Here is a 16,988-nt window from a genome sequence, read left to right as displayed (position 1 = left end):
AGTTAAACATTCAGTCTTTTGAAGGCCCTCACGGGTCGGGCCGTGGGCAGAAAGAAGGGTGTGTTTGGGATTATTGTCTGTTTGTGGATTGGACAGGAGGATTCGGGAATTAATGTTGTCCGGGCAACGAGGGTTGTGGATTTTGCCACCTCAGCGTCAAAGCAGCTCTTGGAGTCTTGTCAGTCGTGTTATCAGATGGATATCGGGTGTTGGTTTTTGTTGTGTTGGGACAGGGCGTCTCTTCATTTGTTCTGGACTGTCCGGGAGAACTGATAGCGAGAGTTGGTGTGTCAGTTGCATGCGCTGGGCTTCCGTCATAAGAAGGCGTTGTTTATCTCATATGCCCTATATTCTGCTTGTTTTCCTTAAACTATGATGTAAGTGCTATTTATTTTATATTGGGTGTGTTAGAGTAATACAAACAGTCAAACAGTGAATACGAGAAACGATACTATTCCCTGATTAATTATATTAAGTGTGTTAGAGTAATGCAAACAGTAAGACTGTGCCTACGAGAAAAGGTACTATCTCCTTCAAAGCAAACACAGTTTTTTCATCTGTGTGATTTTGACAAAGATCAGATCACATTTGATGGTGATTTTATGTAGAAATGTGAAAAATTCCAAAAGGTTCAGATACTTTTTCATACCACTCTGGGTAAAAATCTACTGGAGTGTTATCTGGGGCCATGACCAGATTGTTTTTGTTCATTTTACATTTATTAATTTTGTTTTAAATATAATTTTATTCATTTAAAAAATGTGTTTGTGGATGCCACTTCTTTATGAGGTAGTTGTTTTTTTTTTATTATCCGAAATAGTCACTGGTAAACAGACTTTGTTTACTTGACCTTCTGAAACAGTTGTTTCTGAGATATTCTGAGATGACACCTCTGTCCCCGACTGGCGGTTTTTGTGTGAAAAAATATACAAAATCAAAATTACACCCACTGAAAGCGGCTCGGTATCCGTTGTTTATCCTTGTTCACTGCTGCAGAATAACCGAATCAAGCTGTGTTTGGCCTCATTCAGATCTCCCGTGTTGTGTAATGAACGCCGTCATGATTTTGTGATTACACTCCAGGGTTAATCAGAGTTCAGATAAATCCTCCACAGTTTGGATGAGTTTGAAGTTGTTCCAGTACCCAAGAAGCGACTAATTTATCTTCACACATAACTAACTGCATTCGGAAGTAAAATATGGCCGTGGCGCTTTCATCTTTCGCTCTCATCTTTATTCAAATGCATCTTTTGATGAATTGATCCTGAAAGTTCACGGTTTTCATGTCTGTTTTCACATTTTCATTAGCTTGGCGGTCCACCCTGATAAAATCACTATAGCAACCGGGCAGGTTGCTGGCACCTCTTTAGAGGGTAAAGTAAGTTAACTTCAATGTTAGTATTTCTTTACGTTTTAAATTACGTTTCATCTCAAGGTGAAATTCTTCACGTATTTCTTTGTGTTTTTATGTTGTTGTCTTGCAGTTGGCTCCACATATTCGCGTTTGGGACTCTGTGAGCCTGAACACCCTCCACGTTCTGGGAGCCGCCTACTTTGAGCGAGCTCTCGTCTGCTTGGCTTTCTCTAAGTCGGTAAGAAAGGCTTGCAAGGACAGCATTTGCTGACATTTTCTTCTAAATGTCAGAGTTTATACTGTTTATTTGTTGTTGTTAGAATGGAGGAAACACACTATGCGTTGTTGACGACTCTAATGACCACGTGCTGTCTGTTTGGGACTGGCAGCGAGAAGACAGATTGGCTGAGGTCAAGGTAGGTTTTGTGTCGGTGCCGGTGTGTGTGTCCATCTGTCTTTGGGCAGTCCCGCTGTTATCCGGCCCATTGAAATGATCAGGAATCTTGGAATATTTTCTGCATTAAAACCAGTTGTCCCTAGAATTGGTCAAAGCAACACTAGGTTACTTTTCAACCTTTATAAAATATTTTAACAGCTTTTGTGATGATATGGAGACTGACAACTAGTTGAATGACATCTCTTTTATATCTTGAGGGCGTCTATCGCTTTCACCGGAACTAATTAAAGAGTATGTCATGCCCTGGGAAAATGTTAATATTCCATCATTTATCCATAAACGCATGCCTTTTGTATTCATGTCATGCCACTTCGTGTAATTACACACAAGAAAATGAGAGAAATTTGGCTCGATTGTCAAGCTAAAACAACCGGCGCCCGAGATCTGGCAGATTGTGTGTGTGACGTCATTACAAGTGAAGAGAGTGCCACCGGCCACTAGGGGGCAGCACCTGTCTGCATCAATATAATTTCCTTCTAGTGAGGGGAGAATTTGCGGTGTTTTGAGCTGTTTATGCTGTTGCATTGTGTTCGTCCTGCACATATTCCAGGTTCCCTCATGAAGAAACACCCCTCGTTGTCAATAAAAGAGAATTCAGAATTGACAGTGAGGGGTGTTTCTTCAACAAGAAAAAAGGCTCAGTGCTTTAATACTGAATGGCGGCGATGATGGCAGACAATTTCGTTTCTAGTTTCAGCGACGAATCCGACGTAGAAGGACGTAACGAATGTTCATCTAATGGTGACGAGGAGAGTTACGAAGCTTTAATCGGTGTTTTAGGTTACCAATTTGAGCCCAAACAAACGCCAATGCAGCGTAATGAAACGGTCATTGAGGGGAGCAATGACACTGATGAAACATCGGCAGCAGATCGTGTGGGAAACAACGAATGATATTTTTTGCATTTCTTTTTGTGAAGCTGATACACCGTGACCGCAAAATAAAGTAATGTATAGAATGATTATCATTTATTACGCTATCATCGTTTTTCGCTCTGCCAACAGACACAAATATGAATGGGATCAGAGGATTTGTTCTATGTATTTTACGAGCGATAATTTATACATGTGTCCAGTCCTGTATCCAATGCGTGATATTTTTTTATTATAAAAGAGTACTCAATCTGGCCATTTCGAGCTTGGCTGCTCCCCTCCTCTGCTTAGCCTTAGCCTCCTTTGCCAGTCATCGTCCTCTTTCTTGATATCTCGGGACATTTAGGTGGCTGGTGTATGGTGGGCACCGCATCTGCTTTGAGCAGCAATCTTGCAGCAAAACCCAAGAGACTCTGGCTGCAGCCCGCCTCTCTCAGTACCCTGCGCCGCTCGTCTCAGTACCCATCCCGCAGACAGGAAGTGACGCAATATCGCAGCTCTCAGACCGGAAATGACAACATGAAGCAGCGCTCGAGCTCCGAGCTTCCGGTTTTATCGTAATAGTTAGCGTCCATTCGAACGTAAATTCTAGTTTACTTTTCTTTTCGCACGTCTTTTATTTTCGGTTTCAGCATCACTCATTATTATTTAAATAATAATTTATTTACATGCTCCTTAAATTGATTTGGTGTAATCGGGAGATTAACTCTTTAAGCGCGGTCAGTTTGTTAAAGCCTGCTGATTTTACCAAAATGAAAAACACGGTTACAGTACATCAAAATTAAAATACACACTACTGCAATAAAGGTTTAATTAGTGACTGAAAGATCGCCTGTGACCTATCACAGTGTGTACTTTAGTTTGTCAATTGTAAAATATACTCCAATTGAGAATCATTACAAAATTGCTGTCATCCTTACATTTTTATGAACGGACACATTAATATAGCTTCATTACAATTTAATGTATCTAAAACGTAATATTCTCTCAATGTTGCAACCAAACCAATTTTGTCTTTCATTTTGCTACTTAAATTCATTCATGTGGGTGAAGATCCTAATTAACTAATTCAGAAACTATATTAAACTTTCTGCTCCAGGAAAGGCACCTTTATTTCAAACAGAAATGACAAAAGTTGTCATGTGTTAGTTGTTTTTTTCTTTTATCCCAGACAATAGTTGTAGGTTGTTTTAATTACCTGACATTTTTCGGCAAGCACTCCCGCCTTCATCACAGGTAATTAAAACTACCTACAACTAACATCTGGGATAAAAGAAAAAAAAACAACTAATTTATAAGTGTAGAAAAATGAACTCAATACAACCAGTTCTGATGTGGTAAACTTTATTTTTTTAGTTTTATTATTTTTTATTATTATTGAGAGAATAGATCTTTTCTTTAGTCAACAATCTCCTCAAAAAAGGTAAATCCATCTTCCAGATGGTTGAAACAGAACTTGAATGGCTCCAAGACATTGTAGTTCGTGCTCATCCTCTTCCATCTGCAGGATGCTTGGGAACTCCTACTGCATTGATTTTTTTTTTCCCCCTAGCCCTGTCCGAGGCTTTTGTGCTGTCTTGCACAATCCTTTTACCAAAACTGTTCATTGGAAAAGAGAAAGAAAAGAGCTATTTGAATATTACATAAGTAAAATAAAAATGATGCTTTGTTAATTTTATACTTGATTTTTCTTTTCAGGCATTGCATTAAACTAGGTATATAAACAATCTTACCATTTTTTCCCGCCATATCTTTTTGGAGTGGGCCACCACTAACTTGAAGGAGCTGTGGTTGCACCTCTTCCTAAAAATAAATCAGTGAATAAAGGGGGGCATGTTCAAAAGTGCGTCAGAGTAATGGACACTAAAAAGTCTTTAAAAGCTGACCTCACCAATTATATTCAAATTTGTCTTCTGTAACTGATAGACTGGTGGCACTTCACCCTGCAGTAATGCTTTTGCCTCATCTGTCCAATGGGCAAACTCTTTCCTGTGGCTCACATAAGTTGAAAAAATACAAAAATAAGTATTCCACATTTTCCAACAAAGAATTAAGGTGCTGTGCACCTACTTTCCTATGAATGCCATATCAACAGTTTCAAAGACTTACCATGCACCCAAGTTTGAAATTGTCCGCTAGCAATATACACCGCCACTTCCTCAGAGTTGGCATATCAGTCTAACAAAAATTAAAAACAAGTGTAAATAAAGAATAACGACAAGGATATTTTGTAGCCCAATTTGAATGATTCGGTGAACTTCATTTTACAATGGTTAAACTCAAAGAGAGCATCCAGAACAGTGCAAAGAGCATACTACAAATGGATAAATGAATACAAATATCACAGAGGACAAAATTGGACAGTTAAACTCACCTACCATCAACATGAAGATGCCACAGTCCTTCCCCTATGGCTGTCCCGGAAAACCCTAACGTAAGAATTTAACCGAGTCACTTCCTTCAAGTTTTGAATCAATGAATATACACACTTTTACAAATACCTCTATTTCACTTCCAATCCTCTCTTTCCATGTCCCCCTGTTGATTGACTGTCAACGTTTTCTGCAATTGAAAATATAGGTTTATATTAAATACAGTAGTTAAACAATTACAAACGTGTTTCCATGCACAAGAACACCAACCAGTCAGGTTTAAATGATTCATGCAAACAAAACAAGGGCGTAGGTTTGCATAGGGACGGTAGGGACATAACACGACCAACTTTTCAGGATGCTAAAGTTGTCCCCACCAACTTTTGAGCAACCTTATTTGCATTATATTCGTCCCTACCAATGTTGAGACCGGGCCAACGCCCTTGAAACAAAACATTCGCAATTTTAGAGTTGCATTTTAGAATTTTGCTTCAAATGATTGGATGAATCATCTGGAGTGCAATTCTGCTTTAATTGAAGGGGCAACATAAAAGGATCGACTGGAACATACCTTCAAAACCAAACAAGGCTATTCTGGATCATCATGGAAACGCCATGCCAATATGAATGGTTACTGAATTTCATTAGAGATAACAATAGTTCTCTGATCTCAAGATTGGATCTGTTTTTCTTCCCACAAATAATTGGAATTTGGATCATTTAATTTGTTATGATTTGACTGTTCTTTGAAAATGAACCAATGCTCCAAGTTGTAGTTGTTACTAATCAGCCTTACAGGCAAATGCATGTGTGGGTCACATCCTGTAGGCTTTCACCATGTTGCAACAACATAGGGGTCAGCCACAAATATGGTCCTTCCCTGAAAAATACATAATCTATACACACGGACATATGTTATATAAATACAAACGTACGCAGACACCTACATGAGCCCATACAAGCATTCTGTAGGCTACATAGTTAAAATACCCTACACACGCCAAAAAATACTTTTTTATACCTTTGAATGAGCTACTTGTTAGACAAGTTATAAATATGCATTTCATATCTGCAAAAAACAAACACAAAAAGTTACATTTTACTTAATTGTACAAGTGACATTATGTTCTTTAGAGAAACTAAATCCTCAAAATTCACAGTTGATTCCATTTCATTGTTCAGGCCAACGTTCCAAAAGTCAGCACGTGTCAATCAAACTTTCTTTTTTTAGACAATCAACACCATTTCTGGCCTCTTTATATTCAAGATTTGCATAAGCTAATGAGAATGTTGATTGGTTAAATAAACAAAGAGTAAATAATCAATTATGTCCAATTGTTAACTAATATAAGGAATAATAAGCCTATCCAGATTTCCACTGAGCACAACATTTGTCTCAGACATAAAAACATACCAGCCGTTCCTGGGCAGGATGAGTTTGAACCGTCCATGAAGCTCGGCATGGTCTTATATTGTCACCATTGGTCCTGTCTGCCACGTGGGTTTTACTGTGTTCGATGTCTATCCAAAAAAAAGTGTTAAGCACAGTCCAAAATCTAAAGTACATTACTACTTATGCTACTTACTTCCATTTGGATCTGTGTGACATCCCTGTATCTGCATGGGAAGACTACCATTTGGGGGTCGTGATTTAGTTTCTTCCCAATGGGGTGGTGATCTTGGAGCTAGTAAAAAAAAACAAAATAATGAAAAAATATATAGCTAAGCAGAGTAACAATATCAAGAAAAAATTACAACCTTGTCCTATTTGGATCATGTGACACCATTCAAACGACAAAGGACCAGACAAAACAAATGAAGGCAAAACAACAACACCATACAACAACAAAAACAGCGAGCTGCGAATTGCAGGCATGTACATAATGAAAAATAAGAGTGCAATATAATGAAAACTACACAAAGAAGACTGTTCATTGTGAAAAAAAAATGTAAAAAGCATTAGCAGCATTAGCCAATTCGCTGCTGAATTCATCAGTACGTATTAAACAATATAAGTAGAGCAAAGTCACATGCAGTTAGTAAAGGAATACATTATTTAAATTACATTAAGAATACTAGATATAAGTACGGTCTTTTCAACTCAGAATAAACACTTCATATTTTCACCGCAAGTGTTGTTTAACTATTTAACATTTTTAAACATGCATACGCTTTTAAAAACTTTTTTTCAGTGCGGCCACTTACCGTGTTTTCTTTGCGAGAGGTGAAATAACGTAACTTGTTTTCGTCGCAAGGGTACGAGATTTCCGGTCTGAGGGGACTGAGAGCGGCGGTATTGCATCATTTCCTGTCTGCGGGATGGGTACTGAGAAGAGCGGCGCAGGGTACTGAGAGAGGCGGGCTGCAGCCAGACTCCTCTCGCAAAACCCGATTTCACTTGTCCATAGTTCGAGAAGCTTACAGGTGGAAAATAACAGAAAACCGTGCCGGAGGCTGGGTCTAGAAAATTAGCCCTCTTTGCACGGACGAACTTTACCCATTGTCTGCGTAGTCCAGCTTTTTTTTTTCGCGTTCGGGAACTCATGGATACCATATTCCGATAAATAGCTATTTGTACACCACATAGCACGGCAGTTTTGAACCATTTTAGTGATGTTTTGGTCAAACAAACCGGAACGCTACTCTCTCGTCGATAAAAAACAATGGCACCTGGCTCCGCCTCGACTGTCAATCACTTGTTGTGGCGTCGCCGCCCCATTCGGCTTTTTCCGGAACACTTTCGGAAATGTTCGTCATTTTCAATCTATTTTCGATAATTGCTCATTAATGTGATTGATTTTTTTGTTAACTTTATCAATATTTGTTATCTTGGCACATAACGGTTCTATTGATGTCTCACACCCCCTTTGCCGTTACATACCCTTTAACTTGGATGGTGGATGGAACCCTTCCACACACAAAAAACTACAAATAAGCTGACTGCTTTACAGCATATGTCACTTCCCCACGGTGCTTAATTTTTAAATCATAAGGTACTGGAACCAAAGGACATATGACAGCGCAGGGATGACGAGATGGGCACAGGTCCCGGAACATACGCAGAAAATGGTGCTGAAAACAACACCCAAATGCCCACTTGCCATGCTGTGGGAATTACACGCCTCAGTTTCAGATAATATCCTTGGTATAAATATTATGACAACAATTTACAATTATTTAGGCTATACTCAGCACAGCACGGGTAATTACCCACATAACCACAGGTGGGACTTACAGTACACAGTCAGCCATTAGTTTCTCAACAGGTCTAACTTGTAAAACATAAAAAAAAATCAGATATTACAATAAATAACTAGAGCTGTCAAACAATTGAAATTTTTAATCGAGTTAATTACAGCTAAAAAATTAATAGATCGTAATTAATCGCAATTCAAACTATCTATAAAATATGCCATATTTTTCTGTAAATTATTGTTGGAATGGAAAGATGAGACACAAGATGGATATATACATTCAACATACGGTACATAAGTACTGTGTTTGATTATTATAACAATAAATCAACAAGATGGCATTAACATTCTGTTAAAGCAATCCATGGATAGAAAGACTTGTAGTTCTTAAAAGATAAATGTTAGTACAAGTTATAGAAATTTCATATTAAAACCCCTCTTAATGTTTTCGTTTTAATACAATTTGTAAAATTTTCAATCAAAAAAATAAACTAGTAGCCCACCATTGTTGATGTCAATAATTACACAATGCTCATGGGTGCTTAAGCGCATAAAATCCGTTGCACCCAAGCGCCAGCAGAGGGCGACAAAACTCCAAAAAACACTAGTAAGAAGTTGGCATTGCACTGTGCTGTCATTTTAATCTGTTTGAGCGGGGCATGTGCGTTAATTGTGTCAAATATTTTAACGTGATTCATTTAAAAAATTTATTACCGCCCGTTCACGCGATAATTTTGACAGCCCTAATAATAATATAATATATTTTGTCAAAAATAATAATGGGAGATTTGTGTTATTTATATGCATGCCATCTTGAAAGGCAATTTTAGAAAATAGAATACAAAACAACAGGCTGAATAACTGTACAAAATGTCGAAACGGTGATATGTCGTGATTAGGGCTGTCAAAATTATTGCGTTACGGCGGTAATTAATTTTTTAAATTAATACGTTGAAATATTTGACACAATTAACGCACATGCCCCGCTCAAAAAGATTAAAATGACAGCACATTGAAATGTGTACTTGTTGTGTTTTTCAAAGTTTTGTCGCCCTCTGCTGGCGCTTGGGTGCGACTGATTTTATAGGTTTCAGCACCCATGAGCATTGTGTAAGTAATTATTGACATCCACAATGGCGGGCTACTAGTTTATTTTTTGATTGAAAATTTTACAAATTTAATTAAAACGAAAACATTAAGAGGGGTTTTAATATAAAATTTCTATAACTTGTACTAACATTTATCTTTTAAGAACTACAAGTCTTTCTATCCATGGATCGCTTTAACAGAATGTTAATAATGGTAATGCCATCTTGTCGATTTATTGTTATAGTAAACAAATACAGTCCTTATGTACCGTATGTTGAATGTATATATCCGTCTTGTCTTATCTTTCCATTCCAACAATAATTTACAGAAAAATATGGCATATTTTATAGATGGTTTGAATTGTGATTACTTGAGATTAATTCATTTTTAAGCTGTAATTAACTCGATTAAAAATTTTAATCGTTTGACAACTCTAATTATTATAAATATCATATTCATTGACAAAATATTTTCGTTATTTTCACCGTTGACGAAAAAAAAAAAATACACCTCTTTGATTTTCAGACGTCCAACGACACCGTTTTTGCTGCAGACTTTCACCCGACTGACAGCAACATTTTGGTGACATGTGGCAAGTCGCATCTCCATTTTTGGAGCTTGGAAAAAAGCATTCTTGTCAAGAAGCAGGGACTTTTTGAGGTAAACTGTCATCCATTTTTTATTGTACAATTAACTCCTGCTCATACTCAACTTTAATACTGTCTAAAATAGTGTCCATCTTGAACTGAGTCATGCCACAAGTCATAAATATTTGTTCGTTTGTGTTATACAGAAACAGGAAAAGCCCAAGTTTGTGTTATGTGTGACCTTCGCGGAAAATGGAGATACAATCACTGGGGACTCCAGTGGCAACATCTTGGTGTGGGGAAAAGGTGAAAAAAAAACACTTTTAGATTAACGCCCTTTTGTGTACTCTTCCAGGAAAAACCCTCAGATCAATATGTTTATCCTTCTAAACTCAGTATTAGCTCAAAAACTGCCTATTTGTAGCACAACAGGGTCATCACAGTGACGTTGTAAAGCGACACACTTCTCACTCGCTTACAAAGATAATCTCCCACTGATCCACTCTATCGATCCACCTGTCTGTCGGCCATCTACGCAGAGTTTCTCTGGGCTGAAAGCTTCGTGTTTAACTTATCCGTCTCTGTCACGCAGGCACTAATCGCATCAGCCACGTCATCCACGGCGCTCACGAGGGCAGCATCTTTACTCTGTGCATGTTGAGGAACGGCACGCTGGTGTCTGGAGGAAAAGACTGCCGCCTCATCTCTTGGGACAGTAGCTACCAGCAGATACAAACAGTTGAGGTGAGAAATGAAAATGGGGCTCTGTAAGTGCCGTTATTTTCCGACTATAAGCCGCCACCCACCAAATTTGACACAAAAATGGCATTTCTTCATAGACACAGTGCCTGCAAAAGTATTCGGCCACCTTGAATCTTGCAACCTTTCGCCACATTTCAGGCTTCAAACATAAAGATATGAAATTTAATTTTTTGTCAAGAATCAACAACAAGCGGGACACAATCGTGAAGTGGAACAACATTTATTGGATAATTTAAACTTTTTTAACGAATAAAAAACTGAAAAGTGGGGCGTGCAATATTATTCGGCCCCTTTACTTTCAGTGCAGCAAACTCACTCCAGAAGTTCAGTGAGGATCTCTGAATGATCCAATGTTGTCCTAAATGACCGATGATGATAAATAGAATCCACCTGTGTGTAATCAAGTCTCCGTATAAATTGCACCTGCTCTGTGATAGTCTCAGGGTTCTGTTTAAAGTGCAGAGAGCATTATGAAAACCAAGGAACACACCAGGCAGGTCCGAGATACTGTTGTGGAGAAGTTTAAAGCCGGATTTGGATACAAAAAGATTTCCCAAGCTTTAAACATCTCAAGGAGCACTGTGCAAACCATCATATTGAAATGGAAGGAGCATCACACCACTGCAAATCTACCAAGACCCGGCCGTCCTTCCAAACTTTCTTCTCAAACAAGGAGAAAACTGATCAGAGATGCAGCCAAGAGGCCCATGATCACTCTGGATGAACTGCAGAGATCTACAGCTGAGGTGGGAGAGTCTGTCCATAGGACAACAATCAGTCGTACACTGCACAAATCTGGCCTTTATGGAAGAGTGGCAAGAAGAAAGCCATTTCTCAAAGATATCCATAAAAAGTCTCGTTTAAAGTTTGCCACAAGCCACCTGGGAGACACACCAAACATGTGGAAGAAGGTGCTCTGGTCAGATGAAACCAAAATTGAACTTTTTGGCCACAATGCAAAACGATATGTTTGGCGTAAAAGCAACACAGCTCATCACCCTGAACACACCATCCCCACTGTCAAACATGGTGGTGGCAGCATCATGGTTTGGGCCTGCTTTTCTTCAGCAGGGACAGGGAAGATGGTTAAAATTGACGGGAAGATGGATGCAGCCAAATACGGGAACATTCTGGAAGAAAACCTGTTGGTATCTGCACAAGACCTGAGACTGGGACGGAGATTTATCTTCCAACAGGACAATGATCCAAAACATAAAGCCAAATCTACAATGGAATGGTTAAAAAATAAACGTATCCAGGTGTTAGAATGGCCAAGTCAAAGTCCAGACCTGAATCCAATCGAGAATCTGTGGAAAGAGCTGAAGACTGCTGTTCACAAACACTCTCCATCCAACCTCACTGAGCTCGTGCTGTTTTGCAAGGAAGAATGGGCAAGAATGTCAGTCTCTCGATGTGCAAAACTGATAGAAACATACCCCAAGCGACTTGCAGCTGTAACTGGAGCAAAAGGTGGCGCTACAAAGTATTAACTCAAGGGGGCCGAATAATATTGCTCGCCCCACTTTTCAGTTTTTTATTTGTTAAAAAAGTTAAAATTATCCAATAAATGTTGTTCCACTTCACGATTGTGTCCCACTTGTTGTTGATTCTTGACAAAAAATTAAAATTTTATATCTTTATGTTTGAAGCCTGAAATGTTGCAAGGTTCAAGGGGGCCGAATACTTTTGCAAGGCACTGTAAGCCGCACTGGACTATAAGCTCCAGCTGTCCTCACTGTATTGTGGGATATTTACACTAAAAGATATTAACCGGTAACACTTTATTTGACAGCAGCATCATAAGACTGTCATAAGACCAAAGGAACCACCATGAAGCTTTGAACCAATTGGCTTCATTGCTTCAAGAAGCTTCATTTGGCCATCACTACTCCCTTGCGGGGACAGCAACTTCTGCTGCCACCTGCTGTCAACACTTGTCGTTCAACATGCCTCCTAGCATGCATTGCAGCGCTAGAGATGTAAAGACCATCAAAATTAATGTTCTGTGCTAATTATTTATTCAGTTACTGTTGTAGTTGTTTCATTAATTGGTAGTTATGGTATCTGGTAACACTTTGTTTTGACAGTGGCACCATAAGACTGTCATAAGACCATCATAATTATGACATGACACTGCCATGAGCATTAATGAATGGTTATGACAAATGTCATTTAGTGTCATCCGGTAAATAATCTCACACTATTAAATAAAGTGTTAGCTGTTAATCCAAATAAATAAACAAATAAGCCGCACTGGACTATAAACCGCAGCTGTCCTCACTTTATTATGGGATATTTACACCAAAAGATATTAAGCGGTAACACTTTATTTGACAGCGGAATCATAAGACTGTCATAAGACCAAATGAACCACCATGAAGCTTTTAACCAATTGACTGCAAAGCTTCATTTGGCCATCACTGCTCCCTTGGGGGAGACAGTCAACATCTGCTCTCAACGTTGTAGTCCAACATGCCTCCTAGCATCCATTGCAGCACTACAGATGTAAATAACAATCAAAGTTCATGTTCTGTGCGAATTATTTCTTCAGTTACTCTACTAGTTGTTTCATTAATTGCTAGTTAAGGAATTTGGTCACACTTTATTTGACAGTGGTGCCATAAAACTTGCATAAAACCATCATGATTATGACATGTCTCTGCCATGAGCATTAATGAATGCTTATGACAGATGTCATTTTTTGTCTTCCAGCAAATTACTTCACTTTTAAATAGATGTAAAATATCCGAGCTGGACGTAAATGGAGTTAGTGACATAATTTGCCGGATGATACTTAATGAATGCTTATGACAGATGACATTAGTGCCCATGATAACGTCATGTCGTAGTTATGACGGTCTTATGGCAGTCTTATGACGCCGCTGTCAAATAAAGTGTTACCTATTAACCCAAATAAATCAACAAACAAGCGTCACTGGACTATAATCTGCAGCTGGCCTCACTGTATTGTGGGATATTTACCCTAAAATATATTAACTGGTAACACTTTATTTGACAGCGGCATATTAAGACTGTCATAAGACCAAATGAACCACCGTGATTCATTGCTTAAAGAGGCTTCATTTGGCCATCACTGCTCCCTTGGGGTAGACAGTCAACCTCTGCTGTCAACACTGTTGTCGTCCAACATGCCACCTAGCATGCATTGAAGCACTACTGATGTAAATAACAAGCAAAATTCATGATCTGTGATAATTATGTCTTCAGTTACTCTTGCAGTTTTTTCATTAATTGTTAGTTAAGGTATTTGGTCACACTTTATTGGACAGTGGCGCCCTAAGACTGTCATAAGACCATCGTAATTATAGCATGACACTGTCATGAGCATTGATGAATGCTCATGACAGATATCATTTTGTGTCATCCGGCAAATTATCTCACTTGTAAATAAATGTAAAAGATCCAAGCGGGACATAAATGGAGTTGGTGACATAATTTGCCGGATGATACTTAATGACATCTGTCATAAGCATTCATTAATGCCCATGCTAGTGTCATGTCACAATTAAGACGATCTTATGACAGTCACCTATTAACCCAAATAACAACAAGTAAGCCGTACTGTACTATAAGCAGCAGCTGTCCTCACTGTATTATTGGATATTTACACCAAAAGATATTAACCGGTAACACTTTATTTGACAGCAGCCTCATAAGACTGTCATTAGACCAAATGAACCACCATTAAGCTTTGAACCAATCGGATGCCAAGCTTCATTGCTTTGAGAAGCTTCATTTGGACATCATTGGTCCCTTGGGGGAGACAGACAACCTCTACTGTCAACACTGTTGTCGTCCAACATGCCTCCTATCATGCATTGCAGCACAACAGATATAAATAACAATCAAAACTCATGATCTGTGCTAATTATTTCTTCAGTTAGTCCTCCACTTGTTTCATTAATTGCTAGTTATGGTATCTGGTAACACTTTATTTTGAAAGTGGCGCCATAAAACTGTCGTAAGACCATCATGATTATGACAGGACTCTGCCATTAGCATTAATGAATGCTTATGACAGATGTCATTTTGTGTCATCCGGCAAATTATCTCACTTTTGAATAGATGTAAAAGATCCGAGCTGGACATTAATCGAGTTAGTGACGTAATTTGCAAAATGATACTTAATCTGCCGATCGATCGGGTCCGATCACGTCATTTTCAAAGTATCGGAATCGGCAAAAAAATATCGGACATGCCTTTTTTTAATATATATATATTTCTTAATTAAATCGTTTTGTAATTGTATTTAACGTTACAAACAAAATGTCTTACATTCATCCAGAGTCTTTAGTTTTGGCTCAAAGTAGGGCTTTCAAATTTATCGCGTAAACGGCTGTAATTAATTTTTAAAAAATTTATCACGTTAAAATATTTAATGCAATTAACGCATGCGCTGCATGACTCACTCACGCATTGTCGTGTTCAATCTATAATGGCGCCGTTTTATCTGTATATAGAGCTAACAGGCAGCGTAAAATTAATAGAGAGAATTTTGGCAGTCTTTGGAGCCTCTTTTTAATTGGCTAAAGCCTTAAAATCCCTCTCTCAACAATTAGAAATATCGTGGGAAGCAATGTGGGGAAGAAGGGTTGTTGTTGATCTTTTCCTTAATACCCTATGTTACTTCCCAATGCAGAGAAGAGATATCAATTGGTGCCACTACGCACAGTCATGGTTGCACTTCCCATCATGCATTTGGGCAGAACAGTTAAGTGGCTACAGTATCATTGACTGAAAGCTCAACAAATACACTAGATGGCAATATTTAGTCACAATATACAAAGTCACATTTATCCTTTAAGAATTACAAGTCTTTCTATCCGTGGATCCCTCTCACAGAAAGAATGTTAATAATGTAAATGCCATCTTGAGGATTTATTGTCATAATAAACAAATACAGTACTTATGTACTGTATGTTGAATGTATATATTCGTCCGAGTTTTATTCATGTTTTTCTTAATGCATTGCCAAAATGTATATGATCGGGAAAAATTATCGGGAATGATTGGAATTGAATCGGGAGCAAAAAAAAAAAGCAATCGGTTCGGGAAATATCGGGATCAGCAGATATCAAACTAAAACGATCGGATCGGGAGCAAAAAAACATGATCGGAACAACCCGAGTCATAAGCATTCATTAATGCCCATGATAGCGTCTTATGGCAGTCTTATGATGCCGGTGTCAAATAAAGTGTTAACCAAATTAACCCATTAACCCAAATAAATCAACAAATAAGCCGTAGGGTTCAAAATTAGGGAAAAAAGTCGCGGCTTGTAGTCTGAAAATTACAATATGTATAAGATTTTAGCTGTTGAGCATCTTGTCTTTGAATTCAGAGAGCTGTGTGAATGCTGTGATCAAATATTAAACAGTGTATATATACAGTATACTCTCTTGTGATGTACTATCCAGCTTACGTTAGCAAGAAGCAGTACTCCTGCTTGCTGCATATTTTGCGCTTCATAAATAAAACAGAGGATGTCTTCTCTTGCAGTTGAGCATGATTGTACATTGCAGTAAAACTCTTACTAATGTGACTAATGGCAATCCAAATAATGTACACCCGACATGGTTGTGTTGATGTCTTGGTCACAGGTGCCGGATGTGTTTGGCCCAATCCGGACTGTAGCAGAGGGTAGAGGGGAGAGTGTTCTCATCGGAACTACAAAGAATTTTGTTTTGCAAGGAAGTTTGGATGGAGAATTTCTGCCCATTACACAGGTTAGTCACTTTTCCATTTGAACATTTCTGCCGTGGAGAAGACGCCACAATATGTACAATCAATTATCATATTTTTCAGACTATAAGTAGCAGCAGCCAAAAATCGCGCAATGAAGAGGGAAAAAAACATATATAAGTCGCACTGGTGTATAAGTCACATTATTTAAGTAAATTTATTTGATGAAATCCAACCCTAAGAACAGGCATGCCATCTTGAAAGGCAATTTTAGAAAATAGAATACAAAACAACAGGCTTAATAACTGTACAAAATATCAAAATGGTGATATATCGTAATTAGGGCGGTCAAAATTATTGCGTTAACTGGCGGTAGTTAATTTTTTAAATTAATCACGTTAAATTATTTGACGGAATTAACGCACATGCCCCGCTCAAACAGATTAAAATGACAGCACAGTGCAATGTCCACTTGTTACTTGTGTTTTTTTGGAGTTTTGTCGCCCTCTGCTGGCGCTTGTGTGCGACTGATTTTATGGGTTTCAGCACCCATGAGCATTGTGTAATTATTGACATCAACAATGGCGGGCTACTAGTT

The 16,988-nt window shown here is 38.4% G+C and overlaps 2 protein-coding genes and 1 long non-coding RNA gene across 9 annotated transcripts in view; 2 read left to right on the top strand and 1 right to left on the bottom strand.

Moving 5' to 3' along the window:
- Positions 1-16,988, top strand: part of evla (Enah/Vasp-like a) — a 228,790-nt gene that overhangs the window by 106,739 nt on the left and 105,063 nt on the right. The window lies entirely within an intron of this gene.
- The window catches only part of eml1 (EMAP like 1), a 135,314-nt gene that overhangs the window by 105,475 nt on the left and 12,851 nt on the right, over positions 1-16,988 (top strand). For all 7 annotated transcript variants that reach the window (XM_057859982.1, XM_057859979.1, XM_057859977.1 and 4 more), the window contains 7 exons: positions 1,309-1,378; positions 1,485-1,592; positions 1,675-1,770; positions 9,864-9,998; positions 10,132-10,231; positions 10,518-10,669; positions 16,309-16,434. In XM_057859982.1, the coding sequence (XP_057715965.1) occupies positions 1,309-1,378; positions 1,485-1,592; positions 1,675-1,770; positions 9,864-9,998; positions 10,132-10,231; positions 10,518-10,669; positions 16,309-16,434 (787 nt within the window). The remainder of the gene's footprint in view (positions 1-1,308; positions 1,379-1,484; positions 1,593-1,674; positions 1,771-9,863; positions 9,999-10,131; positions 10,232-10,517; positions 10,670-16,308; positions 16,435-16,988) is intronic.
- On the bottom strand, positions 4,830-7,271 carry LOC130931312 (uncharacterized). The gene is made up of 6 exons (XR_009067192.1): positions 7,261-7,271; positions 6,642-6,740; positions 6,470-6,576; positions 5,185-5,245; positions 5,062-5,112; positions 4,830-4,861 (listed from the first exon to the last, which is right to left on the bottom strand). It is a non-coding gene; the product is annotated as an uncharacterized LOC130931312 (long non-coding RNA).

This window comes from Corythoichthys intestinalis, chromosome 15 (assembly GCF_030265065.1).
Source record: "Corythoichthys intestinalis isolate RoL2023-P3 chromosome 15, ASM3026506v1, whole genome shotgun sequence".
NCBI lineage: Eukaryota > Metazoa > Chordata > Actinopteri > Syngnathiformes > Syngnathidae > Corythoichthys > Corythoichthys intestinalis.
Note: the sequence above shows the minus strand (reverse complement) of the source record. Positions and strands in the feature narration are given on the sequence as shown.